The sequence below is a fragment of the Cololabis saira genome, chromosome 4, assembly GCF_033807715.1.
Source record: "Cololabis saira isolate AMF1-May2022 chromosome 4, fColSai1.1, whole genome shotgun sequence".
NCBI lineage: Eukaryota > Metazoa > Chordata > Actinopteri > Beloniformes > Belonidae > Cololabis > Cololabis saira.
In genome coordinates this window covers 31,304,404-31,331,953 of record NC_084590.1, presented here as the reverse complement: position 1 = coordinate 31,331,953, position 27,550 = coordinate 31,304,404, and the positions used below count along the sequence as shown (strand labels likewise).

Here is a 27,550-nt window from a genome sequence, read left to right as displayed (position 1 = left end):
AAGGTACGGCTTAACTCTACACCAGCCTTACATAAGTAAAAGTTCAGCGCTCAAAACCCCCCAAGAGTCCCGTGATCGGGACCAAAACGGGACTAGTTTATTCTGAGCGGAGTAAGATTTTGGTCCGCACGTTGAGGCAGGGTCGGATGCGTGTTACTAGTCAACACAGTAGATTAATATTAATAACCCAATATCGCAATACAGTTTGTCACCTCCACGACACGTATTGTGACGTTTTTGTATCGCAAAATTTTGTGGCACCATATATTGTTACACCCCTATTCAGGTTAAACAATCGGCTCTCCAGTATTCCTTAAATATTTGTTTGGAATGGTGTTCTCATAAGAAAATGTAGACATTTGGTTAACGTGAAGAAGGACAATGAGCTCTTGATTTAGTGAGTCATTATTTCCAGTGATACATCGTGATGGTACTGTATTGTTTTACTGTTGCAATGATTTGCATCAGAGAAGAAATTAGGTCAAAACCTCTCTTGAGAAAGGGAAAGATGCATGCTAGAATGGACGTATATCTGATGTTTTTCCTGAAACAGCAGCTCTCATGCATTCGCCCAGAAAAGAGGACATTTTCTACAATGCACCTCAGTTTCAACCAAAGCAGTTTGTCTTCTATACCTGTCCTGACATCTTAAACTCTCAACAGTGCAATTGGTCTGTTTGTAAATTGGGACAAGCGTAAGCTAAACCCACAGATGGTTTAAGTGCTGATGTGGGCTTGCTCTGCTTTGCTCAGGTTGCGAGGATTCAGTCCTTGCTGTGGTTTTTCCATGTCAGTTGACCAATAAGACTCAAGTTTCCTGGGATTTCGACAGAAGCCTCAAGAGTCACACCCCTGGAGAGGCTGCTTTCACACCACTGCAGAGGTGGAACAGCAGGAGCAGGGATCCTGAGGAGTGCAAAGAGGAGTTTTCAATTTGTTTACGTCCACATCTGAAACATACGTTTTCTACGAAATCTATGATTATTTATATAAGCAACATTGTGCCGTTGTTTCCTTGCTGTAAAGTCCCCCAACACAGAAGCCAATTTTCTATCCCAAATTATTTGGATTTATATGAAATCTTGAAAAAGAGATGTAATGATGCTTATTTTCTATCTATCTGAGGATAAGCCCAGGATTAAGCCTAACTCCATGGGGTTGTGAGCCAAACTATTTGGCTATTTTCTTCATGGCTTTATCTGGTTTCTGATCTATGTTGTAACGAGCTTAATGCACAAGCCAAATTTATCACCGCTGTGCATAGATTACTTTAACGAACATGGAAGCGTGGAGCAAACATAGAAATTAGCTAACATGACCTTGATACTTATTTTCGTTTTAGTGTTTTGCCACAGTTAGAAGTAATGTGTTTGGTCTCAGGAGAAAACAGAAACCAGAGATCTCCTGAATTAAGATCAGGAGTCTGTCCAGTGTCCAAAGATGACAACATCAGTCTCATCGTGGCCTGGCTATGAGCTGCAACAAAATTATGTCCCTGTCAGGAAATTCAACCGTACATAAACCTCAATAAAAGTCTCTTTTATGTTTTTTTTAAACTGCACTTATCTACTAATAAAAAGCCTGTTTTTGCTCATATAAATATCAAAACTCTCAGATCCTCAATTGATCCTTAGATACTTTCAAATATATGAGTTTAAATTACCAATATAAAATCATTGCTACGTGCACTTGCAGCTATCTGGGAACTTATAGCTGAACTACGCTGCCGTTGACTAGAAACCTGTCCTATATGTCCCCCCCCCCCTAACACCCAGCCCCCAGACACCCCGAACAAAGAGAAGCCAAGAAAATACAATTATTTCATCTTGGTGAAGTCATTTACACCAATAGCGTCCTCACTACTTTAAATATTTAAGGAGAGGAACATTAATCCTGAGTTGTCTACTATTTTAGGAAAGCAGAGCAATGTAAGTGGGTGGTCCCTTGATGAAGCGTGGTTGTAGACAGATACCTGCAATGGGATTAGAAGACAATAATATGAGGTATAGGTGCAATGACGAGACGGGGGAAATTACCTCGGGAGATTTGACATCTCCCTGTCCGGGTAACAACGTCACACCTTGAACAATGAACAATTGGGATTGATTTGAATGGCTTCTCTCGTTGAAAAAGCCTCCTTTAGCTGTTTTTTTCAATGTAATATCAAGCAAAATGATACTTGGATTTGCTTCACTCCTAAGATCATCATTGCGCTGATGTAAAAGCAGCTTCCAGACGTGAAAGGCTTTGTGAGTTGTGAGAGCAGCAGTGAGCGAGGCAGCAGGGAACATATCAAATGTCGCTTGGTTAAAAATCCTTATGTCGGCCAAATTTATGAGTTTTAAATGAGTCATTTGACATTTTAGGAAATAAGCCTATTATCTCCATTCATGAGCGTAAGATGTGCTCAACAGAGCTGCCATACTGACAACAAACTATGAAGACACCACAAAGGCAGACATTTTTAAAGCCCAAGATCATCTTTCTGACAAAACATGAATAAAGAATTATTACAGATTTCTCTTAAGATCCTGGATCACACACATTAGCACTGTAAAATCAATCATTGATTGTATTCATTGATAGAGTCATAATTAAACAAAATCGGTTCAGTTTTCATGGCGAAAAACCTACAGGTTTTGTTGTTTTTTTCTGGAAAGCACAAAATATTTTATCTACATTTGTGAGCGGTTGCTCAAGAGTACACGTCCCTTCTGCACTGCTGCATATTAATGTTTTGTAAGGAACATGTAGGCGCTCGGAGGTTGTAATTTGCATCAGATTATTATCTTTTACCAACCCTTACCAAGTATAATAATCTCACAAAAGACAAGAGAGTGAGAAACAAGATTTTGTTTGGTGACTTGTTCCTCATTACTAGCAGGCATGGGGGTTAGAGAGGCCTGTTAATACAACACTCATCAACATCAGAGCTGAAACAAAGAAGAAAAATAAAACTGTCTGTCTGTCTGTCTATCTATCCATCTATCCATCTATCTATCATCTATTTTTTTATTTTTTATTAATTCACAATTTCTCTGAGAATGATATAATCTGACCTTTAGGTGACCTAACCAGAAACCACTATTAAGAGGAATGACATCTTTAATGAAACATTTGCAGTGATGGATGTGGAGTTGTTTGGGCTTTATAAACTTTCTCAGATTGATGGGAAACCGTAAGGTCTTCTCTAAGATTATTGCTGATGTTGTTCCTCCCTGTCATTTCAGTTAACAAACACACCTGTGTGCTCTGGACCAGCGGAGTAGAAAAACCTCTTTCTTAGAGGTGGTTTCACCTACTGATGATCAGTTAATCAAGTCATTGATTAGCAGGCTGCTATTTTCCCTGTTAGATCCGATGTAAGTGGTATAGATGTACTGCATTATTGGTAAATAAATATTTTGTACATCATGGATTATTGTTCATCTGAGGTTATATTTACCTAATATTCAAACCCGGTAACACGCAGATCTTTTTAAATTTACTATGTCTCAGTGGCATGTCTTGATAGATAAACCTTTTCAAATGATATTGTAGAAAGAAAGATCTTGGTAAAATGCATTTCCTCCAGTGTCAGAGGCCCTGACGCTAAACAGAGTTAAACAGGAGTCATAAGAGCGAGCTATAAGAGGTTATTTTGACAGGATATGTGGGAGAATTAGTTTTTCTCTTACAGTGATGCTCAACTTATATTTGGTGACAAGATAAGCTTCTATCATCTTCGTGTGATACTAAATCTCTGCTAATGATGTATATTACTTTATATTCTTGAAACTAGAGAGCTTCTAAAATTGGGGTTTGAGTACTTTCCAGTTGCTGTATGTAACAATAAATAAATATTGATTACTAAATCGGGATTCATTATTCATCACTGGAAGATATGCAGCCAGAAAACTGTGAAAGAGCAGTACACTGAAAAATGTAAAGACATGCAGAAATGTGTGCAGTAAATAAGAAAACATCCAAAATTGATTCCAGATATGAATAGATATAAACTAATGCAGGTGGTGGCGTAAATGCCTCTGTCCCTTTCCAGACCAGAAAAACATTTGCAAAAATGCTTTAGATAAAGTTTTCTTAGTGAAAGAGCAGTTGTGATGTCCAAGGGACATTTCTTTATGATGCACAGCTCTCTTGTCTATTAACTACAGCTGTTGTAGCAGCGTGGAGTTTGTAAGACAGAGATAGAGGAAGATGCAGTGAAAGGTGAGAAGAGGACTTTGCTCTAAAGTGAGCAGGGACACACTTCGCTGGACATGGAGGAGACGCGAGCCTGCGTCTGTGTGAGTCTCAGTCAGAGTGATGGGTCTCTCCATCTGCCATTATCTTCCCTCAGAACTAATTACAAGCTGATGGACAGCGGACTAATTACCAGGGCCACCGGTGGTTTTAAATTAGCCTGACTGTGGCATGGCGTCTGGCATGATGGAGAGTGACAGGAGACGAGGCAGAACAGAGGGAAGGACATGTCTCCAGAGAAAGGACGGAAAAGGTGTAGAATAAAAAAATAAGGAAACAGGGTTTCACCGGTTGCCTGATGTCGTGTATGATATGATTCTTTCTGAGACCTCTGCACCATTCCCATAATAATAATAATAATAATAATAATAATAATAATAATAATAATAATAATAATAATAATAATAATAATTATAATAGATATACTGTAATAAATAGAAAAATAAATAAAAGTACCTTATATATTTATAGAGAGAGTATGTTTATTTCAGTATATAATGAAGTTTTACATTTAAAATTGCTTACATTTCTGTGTATTGTCTCATTAATCAGGCATCAAGGGGTTAAACACCGAGCACAGACATGATGCTTGAGGCAAGCCAGCAGCTCCTGGGCATCTACCAAACCCACTCACCGTGCTTCTCATTCGACAATTAAGCACACCAGCGCCTCACACCGCCTGATGACTGGCAGACACACTTTCATATTATACAGCTGGTTTGCACCTGTTGGGCTTTGAAAATGTTATACACACTTCTGGAGATTTTTTTCCCTTATTTTTCAAGTTATATATCTGCCCATTTTTAAATTTAGTGGGCTCCTCTGAAAGAAAAAGAAATGTGAAGACTTATCATTCACCCTCTGTGAGCAGTTGTCCTCCAATCAAAGTTGATACTCGTCTCTTTTGTTTTACTCAGAATTTTCTTCAGATTTTCAAAACCTCAGTAGTTAAAGTGGAAAAATCTGGCTCATTTTCAGCTTTCTAATTTCAATCTCAGCTACCCGGTAGGTTTGCACCCAGCATAGAAACCCAGAAACACAAGGAGAGGCTCTTTCAGAAAAGGAGATTGGCTCAGATTTGGCTCAAGTGTTTTTGATTGGTCCGGATGTTCTAATCTAATGCTCTAATCAAGCACAGGTTTTTCAACATAGTAACAGCCTTAACACTGTTGTAGATGCCTCAACATCTCATCTTCCTTGCATGTTTGAGCCAGAATCAGATTCAGAGTATGAAGTGGACAGCATGATACCTGAAACAACAAGGGTCACAACAGGGCGTCTCTGCACCGTAAATAGAGTTAATATGATGTGGATTGTGTCATCTTTCAGTCACTCACTGCTTATATATACATTGATTTTTCTGTATTATCGTCATGGCCAGTACTCGAGTTGTAAAAAAAAATCAGGGGGGATGGTGGATTTTGTCATATGGGGACAGATAATTTGTGCTGATTACAAATAATATAATATATTACAAATAATAGCAGTGACCAAAACACCTGCAAAATACTACAGGAATGACATAGCAGCAGTTAAATGCAGCCTTCTGTAAGCTTTAAATATCCACTGGGCTTACATCTAATACATCAAAACACAACAATAAAAAACAGTTTTCTGAACTTATCAATATGCCTCTGTCCTTCACAGGATAAGTAAAATGGATCACTGCAAAAACTCAAAATCTTAACAAGAATATTTGTCTTATTTCTAGTTAAAATGTATCATTTTAGTAAAAACAATCTCATTACACTTTAAACAAGACTCATCACTGGAAAAAACATCAATTTTCACCTGTTTCAAGTAGATTTTCACTTGAAATAAGTAGAAAAATCTGCCAGTGGAACAAGATTTTTTTGCTTGTAATAAGAAGATAAATCTTGTCCCACTGGCAGATTTTTCTACTTATTTTAAGTGAAAATTTACTTAAAACAGGTGAAAATTGTCAAATAAGTTATTTTTCTGGTGATGACTCTAAATGTTGAAATAGCAGTAAAACCACATTCATTGATGAAATGACATAAGGGATGGAAAGGGGGATGGCAGTTTTACAGGGGGGATGATTTTGACCGTTTTTATTTCAGGGGGGATGCCATCCCCTCATCCCCCCTCAACTCCAGTACTGGTCATGGCTCAGAAAAACCGACTGCATCCAGTGAGCCATGGTCAGCCAACTTTCCCTCACATTCAAAAGCCCATGTCTGTGGAGACATGCTGTAAACGAAGCTTAATGTTCAGTTAGATGGATTACCAGCTCCACCAGACTGGAAAAACATCCTTGAGCCTTTTTGTACAGCTGTAAACATACAGACCTTTAAAATAACAGCAGAGGCTCTTTCTCTTGTTTAGACCTTTTACAAATGTAACAAGCTTTACCTGCCCTGTTTAGTTGTTTTGACTCTTGTTTTAGATTAAGCTTTTTTCTGTTTTATTTTAAAAGAACTCCCCTCCGTGTGTGATTCCCTCTTATTGGTAATTCATACCTACTGTAGGTCTCATAATCCTGTTCTTCTGTCATCATTATGCTAGTCCTCCTCCTTGTCTCTCTGCTTCCCTCGTGTTTACATCCCTTACACAGTGGTTCTTGTTTGATATTGATGAACTTCTGTTTGACTACTCCTGATTTGATTGTTTCTATTTCTATGCTTTTGTGCCTCACAAACCCCTAAAACCTAACAACTCATTATGCCATCCTTGGCGGCAGCAACTCCTTGACCTCCTCGACAAACATCCTTGAAGCAATCTTTTGTGATAACTGGCAAATAATGTTTTGCATCACTGTGGAGCAATATTGACGCTCTCTTTTTTACAGAATTGTTTTTAATGTATCCACATTGGAGAGTGTTTGAGCATGAAGAGTCTTTTTAAGGTCATGCCACAGAGTTTCAGTCAGATTTAAGTCCAGGCTTTAACTAAGCCACTCCAAAACCTGCCTTTTTCCAGCCATTCAGAGGTGAGCTTGCTGGTGTGCTCTGAATCATTTTCCTGCTGCATGACTCAAGTGTGCCTGAGCTTAAGCTCACGAATTGATGGCCAGAAATTCTCCGTCAGGATTTTCTGGTAGAGATGAGAATTCCTGTGTCTATTACTTACACAAAGTTTCCGAGGTAATGAAACAGCAAAGCAGCTCCAGACCGTGACTCTACCACCGTGGCGGTGTTTGACTGTATCGTGTTCTGTTTCTGAAATGCTGTGTTAGTTTTACGCCAAATGTAACGGGACAAAAGCTATCCAAAGAGTTCCACTTTTGTCTCATCGGTCCACAGGATATTTTCCCAAAAATATCAGTGATCATAAAGCCCAGTCCCAAAGCCTTAAGCCGCGTTTATACTTGCAGTTCAGAACGCGTACGCGAGACGCAGGATACGCGTGACGTCACGTCTCGCGTATCCTGCGTATCCTGCGTACATTTGACGCGTCGACGTGCACGTTCTCAAAAAGACACTGAACGCGTACGCGACCTGCAGTTCTCGCTCTGGCCGCTAGTATCGCTGTTCCCGGTCTGATCCCAGCTGGCACGATTATGCTGCTCTCCCCTGGAGAAAGTTCCCCGTGCATATATTTATGCAATATTTAACTTCCCCCCAGGGTTTCCGTTGTCCGGTAAAATATGCCGAAGTCCGGTATTTTATAATCTCTCCGGTCAAAATACTCACTGGTGCTGCGGGACTAGAGTCCCCGGGAGTACCGCGGATGGCGAGCCCCGGCCGCCGAGCCCCGGCCGCCGAGCCCCGGCGACCGAGCCCCGGCGGAGGTACGCGCCGAGCCTCGGTGCCTGAGCCCCGGCGGAGGTACGCGCCGAGCCTCGGTGCCTCCCGGAGCCGGGAGGAAGCGGAGCCGGGAGCCAGGAGTCAATTGACGGGACTTATTTTATTTTAAATACTCTGTTTTTCAATAAAAATACTATTGAATGACTTGGAATCATATTAGGAACAATACATTTTTTGACCATGTTAATCTTTCTTATATATTGACATCTACTTCTCCATATGAACCTAAAATTAACTGGATTTATTGTTTCGTCATTCTTGTTGAGATGGGTGAGGAGAATGCTGGATAAATTAGTCTGGAAAGACTATCCACTTTTGATAATAAGCAATAATAATAAGATAAGATAAAATAGTCCTTTATTACTCCCTCAACGGGGAAACTCACGTAGCAGAAGTACACACACACACACACAGGGAAGGGGGTAAAACAGTAATATAAATAAGTAATACACATTAAAAAAAGAGTAATAATAATAATAATAATGTTATGGTTTTCTTTAGCTTCCTTCTAGGCACCCAGAGCTTTACAGAGATCATTATTCATTCACACACATTCTCCCCGGTGGTAGCTCCGTCTGTAGCCGCAGCTGCCCTGCAGACTGACGGGAGCGTGGCTGCCATATCGCGCCAAACGGCCCCTCCGACCACCACAAACATTCATACACACTCATACACATTCACACGATGTTATAATCTCCTACATCATCCAATATTGTCCTGTAAAAGTGTTCGTTTTTCTAATCTGCTACCGCTGCTGCTGCTACTACTTCTGCTACTTAATATAAGTAGCTTTTCCAACTGTTGCTCTGCTTACTGCCCCCTATCGGTCACCATCGGTATGACAGGCTCTACTCGGGTGGTACGCGACGTACGCAGTGGAGCATGAACAGACACAAAGCAGGCTACGCAGGCTACGCAGGTTACGTGCGTAGAGTATATTTCCGGCTTTAGAAATGGCTTTGTAACCCTTTCAGTACTGGCATATCAGTCAGTCACATTGTTTCTAATCTGGTCTTGAATTTCTTTAGATGGGGGCATGATGTGTTACTTTTTGAGCTCTTTAAGCCTAATCCACGTTGTAAGGCTCTGTTTAAGTGGTTTCTTGACTTCAAAGGTCTGGCAGTAATCAGACCTGAGTGTGGCCTGTGAAATTAAATTCTTCTCCTGGTTCGAGTCCTGACAGGGCCTTTCTGTGACCAGTTCAGCCACTCCATAGATTATTGGTTTTCACACATCTTCTTTCATGCGCTTAAGAAAATTAACTGTAATTTCCAGAAAAAAATAATAAAAGAGGAAGTCCCCATTCTTCTCTGCTTTCATCTCTTAAACATTTCTCAGCCTATTTGTCTTATTAATGAGACTACGTACGTGTGCAATTGCTGCTAAGTTTCTCCGGTAAAACAGGACGCAGTCATGTCCTTTAGTAATGGAGACACTATAGCTTCATTGATATCGCTCTTTTGTGTTCATCAGGTCCGTGGCCCTGCCCGGTCTTCGCCGAAAACCCTGTCATTATCATACCCTTAATGCATCTCACCACACTAGACTTGTCCTCTGGCGCTACATCCATCTGCCTAATGGGCCAGCAGGGCGCGGCCGGCCACTCATCACTTGTTTCCAGCACTTCAGTGTGTCATTTGTGCAGATTTTTAGTGTTACATCTCTTTTTGATTGTTAATGTTAAAATAGTTGGCTTTATATGTTTTTGTTTTTAGTGTTTTTTGTCAACTAAAACCTTTTTTCCGCTCATGTTTTTGCTGTTTCTGTACATGCTATTTGTAATGTGCGTGACTGTGTGACTGCATTAGTGAACTTTAGCTGTGTCAGCCATCAAACCATTAAGGATTGTAACTGAATCCTCTGAAAGCTCAACTCCTGTTCGCTGGTGGATGGTGATAATGGATAGGTGTGCAGGGATGAGAGTAGTCTTGTTGTGGTTGCATGTTTGTAAATAAATAAATAAACAAATAGAAGAGTACAGTGTGGGGAAAGGTTTACGGGAGAGGTAAAGGACATGGCAGGTGAATGTGTCTCTACCAGACTACTGAGCTGACTTGCTGTATGATCGCTGATAACAGGAAACAGCTTTGACCTTCCTGCATCCTCGCTCTTCTCTGGGCTGAGTCATGAGCATTATTGTGAAAATAAGGATTGTCAGGCTTACTTTTATTCCATTCATTATTAAACCGCGGGTGTGTGCATTCAACCAATACTGATAGATTTAATACATTTCATGCGGTGACACTATATCACAGCTTTCATCGAGTAAAAATACAGCTCAAAAGTATGATAGCAGGAAACAATCAAACACTCTGTGGGAGAACAGAAGATCCAGATATTTCAATGCTATAAATCATCAAATGTCATATCATATTTGAGTGTGTAGGTTTGTAGGAGGATGCATCGAGAGCTCAAACCGGTGGCATGCTAAATTTGGAGGTATTTGAGCTTTCAGATAATTTCTATAAAGATGTCAGATATTTATTTGTTTTTTTCAGGTTATGATCATCACTATGTTCACATCTCAATATACATTTCTGGGACTTTTAGCTTATACGAATGAGTTGGGGGGCGTTTGTTGTTCGTCTGCTGACTCTCAGAGACCACCAGTCTGCTTGGTTAGGGGTTAAGAGCGTTACTTTAGACGGAACACAGCTACCATGATCTTATGGTTTCTAATGAGAATATATATCAATTCTAAACATAGATTGTAGAAACAACTACATTTAACTACAGTTCATCTCAGTACAGAGAACTGGTGGGCTGCTTGGTGCAGAGTCAGTGTGGGGAGAAAAATCCCCTCATCTTGAATAACACAAAGGAGATTATTGTGAATTTTAGTTGGACCAGGAATAAGCCCAATACTGTTTCCATCTTGGGACAACAGATGGAGGTGGTGGAGGACTAAATATATCTCGGTGTTCACCTGAATAACAGATTGGATTAGAGGTGCAACATTGAGGCTGTCTATTAGAAGGGCGAGAGAAGAATTTGATGTATTTTGCAGTGTTTGCAGATAGATACCGTACATCTTTTAAAACGTCTTTGGTAGAGAGTGCTATATTTTCTTCAGTCCTCTTTAGAGGCAGTAGCATCAGAGCCAGTGAGTCAAAGAAACTGAACAAACTGATAAAGAGGGCTGGGAACTGCTTGGGAGGTCATGGAGTTAAAAAGAAGAATGCTGCGTAAATTTAAAGACCCCCCCACACACACCACTGCACATCCTCTTCACATTACAGCGATTTAATATCTTCAGTGAAAGGCATTTGTCAAATTCCCTGATTTACAGGCTGGTGCAGGAGATCATTCTTGACAACAGCTATAACCTTCAACAGTGACTCCAACAAATGACTTTATTCTACTGACTGACTGCAGTCCAGAGTGTCTTTTATTACTTGTTCAAGTTTCTATAACAGTCATCTAGAAAACAAAACCTGAATACTTAAAAGATTTTAAAAGTAATAATAAAAAAATAATAATAATAATAATCCTCCAGAATGTATTGATGAAATCACCCGTACTGACCTTCTGGGCCCCTCAGGTGGGCTGAGCTGCTGCTCCTGGACGTACAGAGGTCTAGGAGGGCGTTCTGGGGGGACAGGACCTTCTCTATTGCTGCTCCCCAACTGTGGACTGACCTGCCCTTGCACATTAGGCAAGCCCTTTCACCGTCAACTTTTAAAGCTCGTCTTAAAACCCATGCCTTCAGAACTGCCTATCCTTTGTGGGATAGATTCAACAAAGTACTGGAAACATTCCTCAGAGAGTTTGGTCCGTATTGACATGATAGCATCACACAGATGCTGCAGATTTGGCAGCTGCACATCCATGATGCGAATGTCACGTTCCACCACATCCCAAAGGTGCTCTATTGGATCAGGATCTGGTGACTGGGGAGGCCGTTTGAGTTCAGTGAACTCATTCAAGAAAGCAGTCTGAGATGATTCGTGCTTTATGACATGGTGCGTTATCCTCCTGGAAGTAGCCATCAGAAGATGCTACACTGTGGTCATAAAGCCAGAGGCAGAGATGCTGTTCTGCATACCTCGGTTGTAACGAGTGGTTATTTGAGTTACTGTTGCCTTTCTATCAGCTCAAACCAGTCTGGCCATTCTCCTCTGACCTCTGGCATCAACAAGGCATTCGCGCCCACAGAACTGCCGCTCATTGGACATTTTCTCCTTTTCGGACCATTCTCTGTCAACCCTAAAGATGGTTGTGTAACAACTCATAATGTAATAATGTCTCATAATGTAATAACGTCTCATAATGTAATAACCTAAATGTAATAAAAGTTCATAATGTAATAATCGGCTCATAATGTAATAAAATCATGAGTGCATAACGTAATAACGGCTTTGCGCATAATGTAATAATGTAATAACTTATTACATTATGAGCCTTACCCGGCGCCGCTCATAAAGTAATAACAGCTCATAATGTAATAACAGCTCATATTGTGAGAAAAGTGTTGCATTGTCATCATTTTTACCTCAGCCATTCCTGCAGGGGTGGAAGGAAATGCTTTCACCTCTGTCTGTCAGCAGGATCACACAATTTCTGCGCCACCACGTGTCGCATTGGCCAACTTAGATGTCATATAACTCCACCCCCAATACACGGCGGGGCCACATTAACAGGAAGAGAAGACTTATTGTTTAACGCATCATCCCCTATAGGTCAAGTCCATGGTATAAAGGTCACAATATAGCACACACTGACAACAAGAATGGACTTATGGGCAGAAGTCTGTGTTTTTGTTTGACTATGATTTGTACATAGGTGTTGCTACGGTAACCAAACTGAAAAGCTGGCAGGACAAGAGGGTGGATTAGGGAAGGAGGAGGGGGCTGTAGTTCATGTAGTTTAAAAGAGCATTTTCTTTGTTAACTATTGCTACAATAAATGCAAGACACAATAACTTCTACAATAAAAACACATTGGTCTTTTCAAATAAGTAAGTGAACACTCTTTCCTTCCATACAACCTGACGAGGTCCTTCCAGTCAAAATGTTGCTGTTTTTTATTGTTGGTCTTACTGCCAATTTAAAGCTATAGGGTCTATGATATTCAGTTTTTTTTTTAAAGGGTTTCACTAATTTCGCTGAAAACCCATGCTGTTTGCTTTATTTGCACCTTTAAGAGGTAAAAATTAGGATAATGCAGCTGTTTTCTCACAATATGAGCCATTATTACATTATGAGCTGTTATTACTTTATGAGCGGCGCCAGTAAGGCTCATAATGTAATAAGTTATTACATTATTACATTATGCGCAAAGCCGTTATTACGTTATGCGCTCATGATTTTATTACATTATGAGCCAATTATTACATTATTAACTTTTATTACATTATGAGTTGCTACATGGTTGTGTGGGAAAATCCCAGTAGATCAGCAGTTTCTGAAATACTCAGACCAGCCCGCCTGGCACCAACAACCGTGCCACGTTCAAAGTCACTTAAATGACCTTTCTTCTCCATTCTGACACTCAGTTTGAGCTGCAGCAGATCGTCTTAACCATGTCTACAGGCCTAAATGCATTCAGTTGCTGCCATGTGATTGGCTGATTAGACATTTGCGTTAACGAGCAGTTGGACAGGTGTACCTAATTAAGTGGTCAGTGAGTGTAGTTCCTAAGTATTCAGTTATTTGCAGCACTTTGTTTAAGCTGTGTTTTTCTAAGTGCTCTATAAATAAAGTTGGTATAGTATGGTAAATAGTCCTATTTAATGCTAAAGTTTGGGGGTTTTTGAACTTTCATATGTCTATTGTAATAATCAGATTTTCTTCTTTTTTTTTCTTCGTTAAAATAGATTTGGGAAGAATGTTCAGACAAAATCTGGATAATAGGAATAAAATCTCTTTAAAAAAAGACTAAAAGTAATTTGAATTAAAGGAATGTACTTGGATTTTTGTGTGGATTATGACAATAGAGAGTATCTAAAGTAGTAAAATGAATTACCTGCAGCTAAAAATTGTAGATCTAATTAAGGATGTGACAAGATTGTGTCTTGAGGTGGTGACTTTCATCAAAAATAAATACAGGCATTTTATTCATAAGACATTTATAGCTTCATATACTAAATTCAAAAAGTATATTGTTGTTAAATTTAGACTGCTGTTGATGTCTACAGTAAATTATTAGGTGTTTCAGGGGTGTTTTAGACAGCCAGGTCAGCTTGTGGTTGCATGTGTGTTGCACGCTGCGATGGCTTTCTGTTTTATCTGCTCATCACACCTCATACTGAGTAACAATTAGGGAGGGAGGACCAGGGGGAAGAGGACTTCTAACTGCTTTTAACGTGCCCCTCCACCCTCTTTTCCTGCAGTTCCCACAGGTGTCACCTCATCTCCCCTAGTTTAATACCAGCTTCCCACTCGTGCACCTCCTCCTCCTCTCCTCATGCCTGCCTCTCCATCGCTGACTCTGCCTCTCAGCTCACAGTCCCTGACTCATGCTATTCTCACAAATGTCTATATCAAGTGCAGCATTTTGAGGCAAGTGGGAAGATGGGGAGCTTAAAAAAAAGATTGAAGAGTGTGATGCTGCAGATGGATTGCAATGAGGGATAGGAGGAAATTATTTTTTGACGAATCATCAGATAGATTAACTGGCAGAGACAGGAGGAGTAATGGAAGAAACTATACGTGGAAGTAAAAGCTTGTGTGGTTGTAATCAGCAGAGGAACAGTGAGTGATCAGATATCTGAGCCATCAGCCAGTGTTTAAAAGCTTCGGACTAAAAGCTGTGTGAGCATGTGTCTAAGGGATTTTGCTGGTGTGTCTTTGCTAATTAAGTTATTCTGACCTAAGCTGATCTCAGAGCTGCTAAAGCAGTGTAGGAGATTGATGACCACAATACAGTGCAATCGTATTTCTCTAATGTTCTGTGTTGCACTTTCAGCCGTCAGTCCCCTAAGCCCTGCCTCTTTTTCTGTGCTGCGGTCCAACTCAACTGAAATTTCCGACTGAAGAGCTTTCTCACTCTGTTAATCTTTGTGAAGCTGCAATTTTGCCCCAGTTTTTTTAGTTTGCACCTGCCTTTTGGAGTAGAGACACCACACTCCTGCCCAAGGGCTCCAACTGCTTGCACGAGTTCTTTGTCTTTTCTCTGCTCTCTGTAGACATTATCAGTGGCTATTTATAGTCCGCTCACTGTTACCAGGAAGACGTACCATGGAGGATAAATTTCACTGCTGCTCACAGAGTGAGATGTCAGCAAAATACACCCATTTCATCTCTCACCGTAGGACGAACTGGTCATTTAAAGTTGACTAAATGAAACACAAGGAGTTTGCTCAGGCAGAAAGAAGCGATGTATTAAATTTGTCTGTTTTAACCTTTGGTTTTATTTTCATGTATAAGTGTCCCCAGACTACATAAACCGACTTTCTGTCTTCTTCCCCCAGCTTGTCTGCTACAATCCGAGTTGGTAAATTACGAAAGAGTGAAAGAGTACTGCCTGAAGGTGCTGAGCCACCAGAGAGACCACTTCAAGGCCATGTACCGAGCCGGCATCGCCTTCTATCACCTGGGTGACTACGAATGTGCCCTACGCTACCTGCGTGACGCCAAGAACCGCGAACCCACAGGTAGGGAAAAAAAAGTTTTGTTTGTTTGTTTTTGACTGATAACAACATTTCATTTCAGATGTGACTTCACAGCGGGTTACCCCCACTGAGTGGCAGAAAGACTTTGAGTTTGAGCACTCGAAAACATCTAAAATGGGAGAGAGCTGTTGTGCGATCGACTGTACTCATAGATTTAGCAAGAATTCTGAGTTATCGTTTTACAGACCGCTGAAAAATAAGCTTAAGAAAGCCAAATGGATCGCTGCAATTCGCAGAAACAACTGGATTACAGGCACCGAAAGGTGGATTTGCGTGCATTTTGTATCAGGTAATGTTGGATTTTTGGGTAGCTAACGTTAAACGGTCAAATCATAAAGTTCGGTGTCCTCATTACTTTAATTTATTAAAAAAATCCTGCCTTGAAGTTGGACCAAGCGTCAAGACTTTTGTATGCTGTTGTGCCACAGAGGAGGTGCCGGTTCAGTTATCAAAGAGTTATTAATGATTGTCGAAGGACAATCCTCAATAATTAATAAAGTAGATTATTTATCAAATTGAATTATCAAAATGATAATCAAAATGAATCAAAACGGGGCACCACCTGATGTAATCAGGAAAATGATAACTAAACAGCAAAAATCAGTCTCAAGGTAAATTATTCTACTGAATAATAGTGAAGGGAGGAGTTCAAACACAGACCTTTTCAAAAATTACCAAACAAAATGGCGAGATGACGTCACGTGGATCTACCATACACGTGATAGGCTGAGACAAAGGAAATGATGACTGGTCAGATCACGTGGTGACTGGGTCACGCGTTGTTTAACTACGGGGAAGGCCCCCCCCAGGTTACTGGGAGCGTGGAGGTCTAATGGTCTAAGCAGTAACGTGCCCGTGTGGGTTAGTGAGAAGGAAGGAAAACAGTCACCGTAAAATACACACGTAATGGCCGCCGGGCGGCGGGAGACACCGTCGGTCCGTATGAGACCGTCGGCGCGTTACACAGTAATATACAAAACAAACAACCGTAAACAAAATCAACGTTAACCGCCTTAAACTAAATCTGCCCAGACACAAAGCCTCTTACGTCTCCTGGTTCTGGGTTGTCTCGGTTCAGTTCCGGCCAGTCGGGTGCTGATTAACGCTCCCGCTGGTGGTCCGGTATGTGGCCCCCGGTTCCCCCTCTCCTTCCTGAAACAAAAGGGGATAAGCAGCGTTGCGGCAGCCGGGCATTCCCCCCTGGTCGTCGGAGCCGGTCACGTCTCGGTGCGCGCGGGTCCCTGTTCACTTTGTCTGAATGTCGCGCGTAATTCCCGTCTTATCGCTGATGAGTGCGTCGGCGTCACGGACTCAGCTGGCAGGATGCTCTTTGATCTTACGCTCCGCAGGTGATCCTAGTCGAGAGCGGCCCTTTCCCCCAGCTCTGGAGCAAATGAAAAAGACCTGAAGCAAAAGCGAGCCGAAGGAAAAGAGGAAGATTTCGGGGAGCCACTGCTCTTTATCCGCCGGGGATGCGCTGACGTCATCAGCGCCCGCGGACAGTTCACATGTCCTTACTGTATGCGCGCCGCCTCAGGCACGCCTTTTCTTGACACCTCCTGGACTACAAACCCGCTGGGCTTTGGAGTCTTTTCCTTTATTCCCCAAACCAACTGGCATTTGTCTGAAATGTTTTTCATTTTCAATGTTTCCACACTGTAGAACATTGAACTCCAAATTGTTAAAAAAAAACTTTTATAACACTTTCCATATTGATTTGCAGCAGCAATCGCTTCTCCTAGACCAATGCTAATGTCTTTCCCTCTTGGCATTGTGTTAAAACACACTTGAATGCTCAAAAATGACACCTTCATGTCTTCTACTAATACTACATAATCACTATTTTCATTGTCTGTAATTTGATCTTTAGCCATAATGTACAGAGCCAGTTCAAGACTTTGTTAAACCTCTATTCATTTTGAGTGAGAAGCTGCCTCCTGTATACATAGAGCTTGTTTCCATTAAGTAACACAGTACAGTTTTGGTACAGTGTAGTTACCATCCTGGTTCTGTTTTTTTGTTTGTTTTGGTACCTTTCTGTTGGGAGACCAAAACCAGTGTTTGGGTATCTTTTCAGGTGGCACATGAAACACTTCAGACAGTTGATTGATCCAAGAAGGATCATTTCTTTCCTGCAACATAGAAATAAATAAAAGATTCACCATTTACAAGTCTTTTCTCAGAAAAAAGATCAGCTTATTCTGGCCGAGAAGAAAGAATACAGTCTGCTGGATGTCCTCCACTGCTGTCCTGTGTTCTTCTTTCTAAATGTATTGGCTGGATATGTTGTGCTGCCAAGGTATGATGTCATAGGGTTATGTAGCTGATCTACAGCCTTTTGAGCACAAGTCAGAGCAGGATTTAACATTCCCACTGAACTATGCCATCCCAAAGTGAGCTTTATTGCTCAGTGGAGACTTAGCTTAAGAGGAAAATGCCGACGTCAGTATCTGAGCTACAAGATGCTCTGTATGAAGTTGAGGCAGCTTAGTCCGTTTTTAAATTCTGCAGCTGACTTGTTTACATTCGTGACTTTCACATTTGAGAGGTTTTGGAGTAGAATTAGGGCCCGATTTACTAAGATCCTAAATAAAGAGTACTAAATTGCGTGTGCACTGAAAAAGTTTGCGCGTGCTGTTGTTGTGTGTTTTGCGGGTGATCAACTAAGATTGCGTGCGCAATTGATAACAGGTGCAAACTGCAGTATTTAAATGAGGTGTTGCGCGTCTTACGGTTTGCGGCGCAAACTTTGCGCCATGGAGAGTCTGGATGGAAAGCAGGATATAGTCGCAAGCGCAAAATGAAATTTGACGAGTTGGAGTTAGAGATATTAGTGGAAGAGGCAAATTGTTGTATTCAGCACCCCTGCCGTGAAAAGCACCCCCTCGTATATTCAATGATAAGTAGACCAAAAAAAAAAACAACACACTGACACTTCAATATATTTATATATACACACTCACACAAACACATACTTAGGAGTTTATATTATATATATTTACAAATATTATGGAAGACAACACAGTAAGCAGGCTATTAATTAATGACATCAATAACCCTTTACCCGATTTTTTTTGTTTTTACCCGAATCCATGAGCGCATTTAAACATGAATCATTAACACAAAACTGGACGCTAAACAGAACATGGACAACAGAACATGAACAGAACACGGAATGAGAATATAATTTTTGTCAGACGAGGGGGTGCTTTTCACGGCAGGGGTGCTGAATACGACACAACACCGGGGTATGACAACTGCAGAACAAGTATAGGCGCACAATGAGAAACACTTTTTTCTCCATGAAAACACGTGATTTATTTATTATCACAAATAAAAAAATGAATGTGCCTCCTGTGGCAACCTTTTGCTGAATAATACTCGATTTAACATTCAAATAAAATATTTCTCCTTTTGCATGTGGAGATTAGCACCTTCCTTTCGAACGTATTAAATACAGACGCAATCACAATCCACGCAATTACTTTCAGGCTTGGTAAATCTCATTGCGCGTGGTAAATGGACCAATTTGCATCTTTCCCTCCCAGTATTTAGCGATTTCTGGCGGGTACGCCCCATATTGATTATTCATCAGGGCAAAAGTACTAAATGAATTGCGTGTGCTATTTTGCGCATTTGAGAGACGCAGTCGTCTTTGCACGCTGTTAGTAGATCAGCTGGCACTTTGGTTTGCGGGTGCTGTCAAGTTTGCACACGTTTTTACACACGCAAACCTTTAGTAAATCAGGCCCTTAGTGTATTAAAGTGAATATTTATTCAGAAAAAGCTAACAAAAAATAATAATTGTTGGTTGCACTTTTTTGGGTAAGATGCGTATGCTTATGAATTTCTTACAAGTTTGTGGTTTCAAAAGAGGAGAATGCTTTAGAGTATTTTTTATTTTACCTTCTTTTTTCTTCTTTTTTCACGTTTCCTCTCTCCACTACAGACACCAACGTGCTCCGATACATCCAACTGACAGAGATGAAAATGAGCAAGAGTGGACAGCGGGAACGAGAGAGCGGCAAGGAGACCCAGGGCTAATCTGCTACCCTTACAACGTCCTGACCCCCTCCCACCTTTGACCCCTCAAGCAGTCCTACTCTGATCCTTCCTCCCTCGGCCTCCTCTCCTCCCTCTGTTGAGTCCTGACAGCAGCACAGACAGAAGAGACCTAATCACCCACCTGGTGACACAGAAAGGGGACACATATCAAGCGCTGCCTGCTACTTCTCTTTTTCCTCCTCTCCCCTTTCTCCCTCAGGTGCTGTGGTTCCTCTCCCTAGATGCAATCGGCAAAGTTAACACGAAGAAAATCAACAAAAACAAAGGCAAAGCTGTATTATACTCATAGAAACCGTCATTGTGGTGGATTGAAAAAGGAGCTTCAAAACATCCATGTGAACAATGGACATTTGCGTGATTTAGTAAATGTTTTAAGCGCATAAAATGCTTCTTTTTTTAATTTCAGCTTTCTTGCTCTCCGTTTTCTCCTTGCCTACTTTCTCTCCGTCTGAGAATTTGGGGGTTGGGAAGCTCTGCCACACCGGCAGGAGGGCAGGGGTGTGTGTGCGTACACGCAGGCAGTGTGAAACATAAAGCAGGGGACGTTGAGGAGGGTGGGTGAGACACATATCAAGACCACAGCCCAATTTGATTGTACATCCTAACCCTACAAGGCTCACTCAGCCCTTTACCCAGTCTATGGGTCAGGCTAACAGGAGAAACCTTATCACGCAAAGAAAAACCCTGCCTTTGGGCTTAATCTATCACTTTTCTGTCAAACCTCTCTGCCCTGGATGCCATGCTTCTCAGTTTCTTGACTGTTCTTTCAAATCAAGGGCTAATTCAAGTGTTTGTAATCCTTTGTTAGGGTCTTTATTTTACCGTCATGCTTTTAACTATAAAGTTAAAAGTTAAAAGCAAGTGTACGTGCAGCAAAGGAACAAAATTCCCAAGCAGTTCTTGCTGTCATCAGGTGTGCTATTGTGTACATTTGTGTGTCTTGAATCTGTTGTCTGAAACCCCTCCTGGGACGTGTATTGTGTTAACGTACTTCTCGAGGCCCCTCCCTCCCTCAACCCCCCCTGAGTTCTCCCATAAATGATGTCACAATGGAAAATAGCCAACGAGAAGGGCGTTCCATCAACCACCATTGGCAAGATGGAGATCCTCTCAAAACTTTCACTGCAAGAAACGATTTTTCTTAATAGCAGACTCACCTTTTACCACTTCCCAGACACTGATAAGGCACCAAGGAGTCTGTGGACAGCATTAGTGCAGGGAAACGAATACACACACACACACACACACACACACACACACACACACACACACACACACACACACACACACACACACACACACACACACACACACACACACACACACACACAAACACACACACATACATCTGTCCTAATGGTCCAAACCACAGTACTGGACCCCCAGCTTTAGTCTGCCTCATCAAGAGTCAGCCACTTAATATTTCTCTTGCTTACAGTTTACTGTATGTTGATAAAACATCCTGTTTGACAAATCTCAAAGGATCATTCCCAACACATAGTTATGGACACACATTAGCACTGGATAGTACTTATGACATGGTTCGTGCATATCTGTTACCAGCTGTCAAACGCTGCCACTGCTTCTCTTCTGACTTATGAAGCTGAATCAATGATAATGCAAACTTTGCTTTTCTAATAGCTTTACTACGGGCTTAAATCTGCCTGCCCTGTTCTGCTGAAGGTTGGATTGATAACTTGTGAGAGCATGACCTGAATTTCCTCCGTCTCTGATGCCATGAAACCCAGTTTCTTACTCCTCCTGGGCAAGTCCACCTCCTGCATGTAACAAGCTCCAGAGAGTTATTTTGAATATTTGGAATAGGGATTATATTTGCTTTGTTGCTTTCTGTTATGGCATGCTGCCACTAAAATGTTTGCTCATACCTCTATTTTCGCTATTCAGTCCTTTCAAAACTCAGAGGGTAATGACAGGCTGCGATCACAGCAGTAGAAAACGATCAATCAAATATTTCCAGGGAAAAAAGGTGCTCTTTCATAAGTTAGGGTCACTTCCTGCCTTGGCTAAGATAAAACATAATTCCACTGCGTGAGAAATTCAAACAGAGTCAGAGGTGGAAATCTAATCAAAAAAGATGCTGTCAAAGATTTCCCCTTCCAATTTATTATATTGACCTGTTCTGAGATAGACGGGAACCTAAGTGTGTCACTGGCACTCTGGAGAGATGGCACGATGGGTTGAGGAGACCAGCATGATACAGAGAGGCTCCAGTGGAGGGAGAAGTAGGACATCATCAGCCCTAATGACGCTACTGAAGCTCCACTGCACGAGAAGAGATGCAGGAAGAGTAAATTTATCATCAGGCTGGAAGTATGTGAATATGTGAGCTTGCACTTGTAACCAAGTACAGTTGATGCTGGGCTAATCAAACCCAGTTCAGGTGCTGGATTATATATTTTATGTATTTCTGGTTTAGTATCAAGAGTTTCCCTTTTCTGGCACATATTGGTCTAACCCAAACCATGAAAAAGAAAATCATAAAGCACACAAGTGGTCTGGGAGTAGATAAACACGTTGCCTCAGGCTGCAAAAGCAAACAGCCACTCGCATAACAAGCTTAACATTGGTTTTGATTGACATGGGGCCTTAAAGTGGCATTATGGAAACAGGCTTTATTAAATAAAAGCTGCTTGAATAACTATGATCGACCAAATGATTTAAAAGGATGATAATTGCATTTCACGATGAGCCAAGTTTTTAGACATTTATACTGGCCCACTTACAAAGAAAAAAAAGTTGGGACCTTTTTAAAGTGTAGATAAACACTGACGCACTGATTTGCAAACCATTTGAGCCCTATGTAAATGAAACCCCTCCACAGTTCATGTTGAAGTCCTGATCCTGCAGTCTTTACTACAGGTCCCCACCTTTGTATATGTGCAGAAAGTCGTATTTGGTGTCATCTTGCTGGAATACTGAAAAACCCTGCTCATAAAATGATGTCATTTGGTTGAAGCTCTTAATATTACTCAGCATGAATAATGTACAGAGGTTTCTTTAGACCGTCTGATGTTTAACAGACCACAGATAACAAATTAGAAAAACATTTATATTATTTATTTTTGTTAATGCTGAAATATTTTACTGACATGTTAACCCTTTATAGGGCAGTCAATAAAATACTTGACATTTTAAAACTTTGATAACTCTAGAGGGTTATCAAAGGACCTTTTTTTTTAACTTTTCATAGGCTGAGTCTACTGAAATTACCAAATATGCTTGCCCTGTAATGGGTTAATGATTAACTTCAAGAATATAACTCTCAGTTTCAACATATGAAATATTTATTTACACTACTTTGAATATAGGGTTTAAATGGTTTGCAATGCATTTGCATCACTGTATTTCTTTTTACTTCCATTTTACACATACTTTTGGCCCTGTAGTAGCATTTGTCTTTTCAGTAAAATATTTCTCATGGGCTGTGTCAAAGAAGAGAAGTTTTAACTTCTAGATCCAAAACAAAGACACGTGACCGAGAACATTAAGTCAAAGACACTATGTGAAACATTTGATTCTGTCATTGCACCAGACCTGGGGTCAGTCAAGGCAGAGACACTGGAAGCACAAGCCTTCCTGACTCTTGATGTGCCTCTGAACTCTGTATTCTCTCTCTGCGTCTGCCAGTTTCCCAAAGGAGATAAATCAGCAGCGAGGCGTGGCACCTGCACGCTCAGTCTCCAAAGCTGCCTGGGCTGACTCTCATTACACACGAGCCCCTTGGGGACAGGTCCCCCCCCTCGAATGGTCCTCTCTCCATGGCACCAGTTTGCCATGTTGTTTTTGTCTGGCTGTGCTAAGTCATTCTTGCTCATCGTGTACCATGATTGTCTAGGGATAACTAGTTGCACATTAAAACAGGTTTGTTTCTCACTGATCGGATTTCTTGAATAATGCCTAAGGCGACTCTGCGGCCGTTTATTGTAAGAATCACCCAACAAGAGGCTGTTTGTGCAAACAGAGACATCCGTCCTCTTCGTGAGTGTAGCTTTGAAAACAATTAAAAAGCACAAAAAAAGAAAAGCAAAGCTACTGGCTGTTTTTTTTTTTTTTTTTTTTTTTTTGCTCTTTTACTTTGATGTCATATAAAGTAAATGTTCGTCAAATGTCAAAGTAGTTTTTGTGATTATATGAAACAAATGTACAAAAATATGAAAAATGGGAAGTTTTATGGTTGTGAAGAGCTTTACTTTATTGAATTACATTATCAACAGAAAAGAAAAGCAAAAGATAGAAAAGAGAATTTTATTATAGCTCCTTTACAGGGCTGCTTTGTGACTGTGTGTATATTTGTTGGTATTTCTGTTGACGTCCCTCTAGTCCAGGGATCCAGAAGTGCTTGAAAAGCTCTTTGACGTCCCGTCTACACAAGGATTCGACATAAACACTGAGCTGATGAGAACTGGTTGGCCCACACGCGTCCATCGTGTTTCTGTGTTGACATGAAGGACACGAAGCACAGGGGGACAACAAGGTTAATACCGCGTTTTTGTCTTGCTTTGCTTTTAGGAGGCCTTATTCCATTCAACATCCGAACATCCTTCAAGGCCTCTGTCACTGGTTTTACTGAACTGCTAGCCCGGGAATGCACTATTGATTGGTTAATGAAGATTACAAATAAAGTTTGAAACAAAGAACAATGTTTTTATTGATTTATTGGCTGTTTCTGCTCATCAAAGTGTCTCTCCTGCTGATTGGGGGTGAGTTAAAATGTTTCATTGGTAGCTATATAGGGGTCTGTTGATGAAAAGTCTAGCTTGTAAAAATGCCATCAGTTTCAATCATCAACTGTATAAAACAATGCATTTTTCTTTTCCTATACCAACAAATAATATAGCACTAGTGCTAAAACTCCAAGTAAGCTCTTAAGGTAACAGTATAAGCTTATTCTTTATTGACCTGTATTATTGGTTTCAGTCAGGCTAATATCATTAACAGGAAATGCTCAGCGTCATGGAACACACACACACACACACACACACACACACACACACACACACACATATACATACACATACATACACACACACACACACACACACACACACACACACACACACACACACACACACACACACACACACATATATATGCATATATATGTACTCATTCCTCTCACAAGCTTAATCGGTTTTAAGTAACTTAAATTGTTGACATTGTTCTGAATTATTTATAGGACAATAATTTAGAGAATGTGCTGGAACAGCCAAACATAGATTTTATTGTTTGTAAATAGTGTTTGAAGTGAGATTGTTTGTCATCCCAGATGATGTCATTCAGGCTGGAGGTGTATTGAATATCATTAATAATTCTTGAGCTACATTAGTAGGATTCATGCTTTTGAAGGTTTGACTCTTATTACACACAGTTGCAGCACTGGCGATAAGAAGTGTGGGTTAAAGTAATCTCAACTTTAAGTCATCCTGATAAGAGAGGAAAACCAGCTAGAAGGAAGGCTACATTTAACCAACATTTAACGTCAACTACCAGATAAAAGAAGAGAAAATCACTTTATATGTGTGAGCAAGTCAGAACCATTCATTAAGGTTGGGACTGCACAAATCACTATTTAAACACAATTTATTTAAACACAAATCACCATTGATGAGTTGGTTTATTATCGTCCATCATGATATCAGGCCAACCAAACCTAGCCAACATCTTTCCTTGTTGGGAATTTGTTCACAATGGTTATGCTTAGGTTCATGGTTGATGAACGGGCACGAGGCAAAAATGCGCATCTTATCTGGGTTTCACTTGGGCCAACTACACACATGAACTCAAGTGCTTCATGTTCATATGGCCAGTATGGCCCAGGGACAGTGCATATGTGGGACCCCATTTGTCAGATGGCCCCAATACACAATGTCTGTGTTGTGTAGGGGAATAATTAGCTTTTTAACCGTTAAACACTTGCATCTTTTGAGGCATTTAGCAGATTTTAAGCAATCTTTGTGGGAGTGTGTAAAGGGACTGATGTAGAAAAATTAGTGGAATAGCTCCTTAATCATTTTGATCAAAGATTCTGAAATCTTCACGTTTTTCAGTCTTATGTCCTACAAAACACTTGAAATAGTCTGACCTGGATGAGAATTGTTCATTAACATGTAAAGTATTTCAGTCTAAAACTTCATTAGTGGTTTAATGGCCTGCTTAATATTCAGTGAACAGCAATGAGAACCCTTCTGCAGATCTCAGATCATACAAACTGAGAACAATCTGGTTTGCTGCTCATTTGAAAGGTGAAACACACATTTTTAAGTCTTTTTCACAGTCCACTTCTTTTTTAATATGCGTCTTCGTTGTCTGTAAACACTGTCAGCTTGTGAATCTGTATGTTTTGGTTGTAAAATGGGTTTGCGTAAGCACGGCCATCCTCGGACAAATTAGAGAAGAAGCTAAACATTAAACCAATAAAAAAAAAAATGTATGTTTACACTGTTTACAGAGACAGACAAGATGATGACTGAGATTCATCTCAGTTTTAATTAAAAAATAAATAAATGAAAGTAGTGGAGGAAAACAGACACAGATAGCATGCACTGCCTTCTTGATTAAAAACACTGGTGGGGTTTTGTCTTTAAACCGTGAACGGGCCACATCATGTACAGCTTGCTGGCTATTTGTCACTTCTTTCTTACACTCATTTTCATCCATTTTTCCCCTTTTGTGTGAGTGTGTGTGTGTGTGTGTGTGTGTGTGTGTGTGTGTGTGTGTGTGTGTGTGTGTGTGTGTGTGTGTGTGTGTGTGTGTGTGTGTGTGTGTGTGTGTTGTTGCTTTTTATAGCCTCACAATGGAAGTGAAGACAGGTTGCTAGGTAACTGGCTGGCGTCTGAAACGGTGTTTGATTGGAGGCAACACCGACAGACACAACAGTGATGGCGTGTGAGATCTTGTAACATCTGTCCACACTATACTTGTCTGGATGTGTCTTGACATTAAGAATGTACTGTGTTTTGGGGCGAAACATCACATTTTTGTGTCATTTATCAGCCGAAATATTTTACTGGCCACGGAAATTCGTAATAAAGCTACACCTCCATCTGCCTTTATGGCATCTGCAGTGTCAGGGAGCGACTACAGGAATGCATGACGTGGAGGAAAACAGCCGACTTGGGAAAGATATGACATCATAGGACACAGTGGTGACATCTAGCGGATTGTATCTGTTACTGCAGGCGCCTTTGTTCGAATTGAAAGAAAAGCTAAAGCATTGTAGAAATAAACAATTACAAATCAAAGTCCTGCATTAAAAAAATCATTACACAAAGTTCGAGTGTTAGGAGAAAATTTTAGTTGAGATTTAGAGCAACATTTCTGGTTGGTTTTGTGTCTTGTATTGATATATTACATATGACATGGTTAGATTACTGTTGATTCTTTGTGTGTTTGAGCAGTAAACCTCTGCTCAAGTAGGTTTATAAACAGTTTTAGATACTGCAACATTAGATATCTGAGAAGTTGTGACTGAAGGACAGATAAGAGGTAGTCGTGGCTTTCGGATCGTGCACCTTTAATCTGGAGTTTAAGCGAGATTTTGGATGATTTCCGTATTTCCTGACGTAAAACTGATGAAATAAAAACATAAAGACATCTGAAATGTTACCTGGACTTTGCCTGCATCTTGAAAGATATCAGATACCAAAAGGTTGGAAACAAGTTGTTTGCTCCGTGTCTGTCCAATAAGTGAAAGGGAGATCTGAACGATATGAAGTGCAGGGGATGTACAGTATGTGCTGGAAGACATGCAAAGCTCTTGTTTAGTGCAAGTACCTCAAATTGTACCTTCTGAATCAGAATAATTGAACTAAATCACTGCTCTTGAAACAAAAACGACATGTCA

The 27,550-nt window shown here is 40.6% G+C and overlaps 1 protein-coding gene across 1 annotated transcript in view; it reads left to right on the top strand.

Moving 5' to 3' along the window:
• ttc9b (tetratricopeptide repeat domain 9B) overlaps nucleotides 1-24,331 on the top strand; it is a 39,773-nt gene extending 15,442 nt beyond the window's left edge. The window contains exons 2-3 of the mRNA XM_061719411.1: nucleotides 15,421-15,603; nucleotides 19,571-24,331. Coding sequence (XP_061575395.1) covers nucleotides 15,421-15,603; nucleotides 19,571-19,665 — 278 coding nt within the window. The 3' untranslated portion in view covers nucleotides 19,666-24,331. The remainder of the gene's footprint in view (nucleotides 1-15,420; nucleotides 15,604-19,570) is intronic.
• The last annotated feature ends 3,219 nt before the right edge of the window (nucleotides 24,332-27,550 follow it).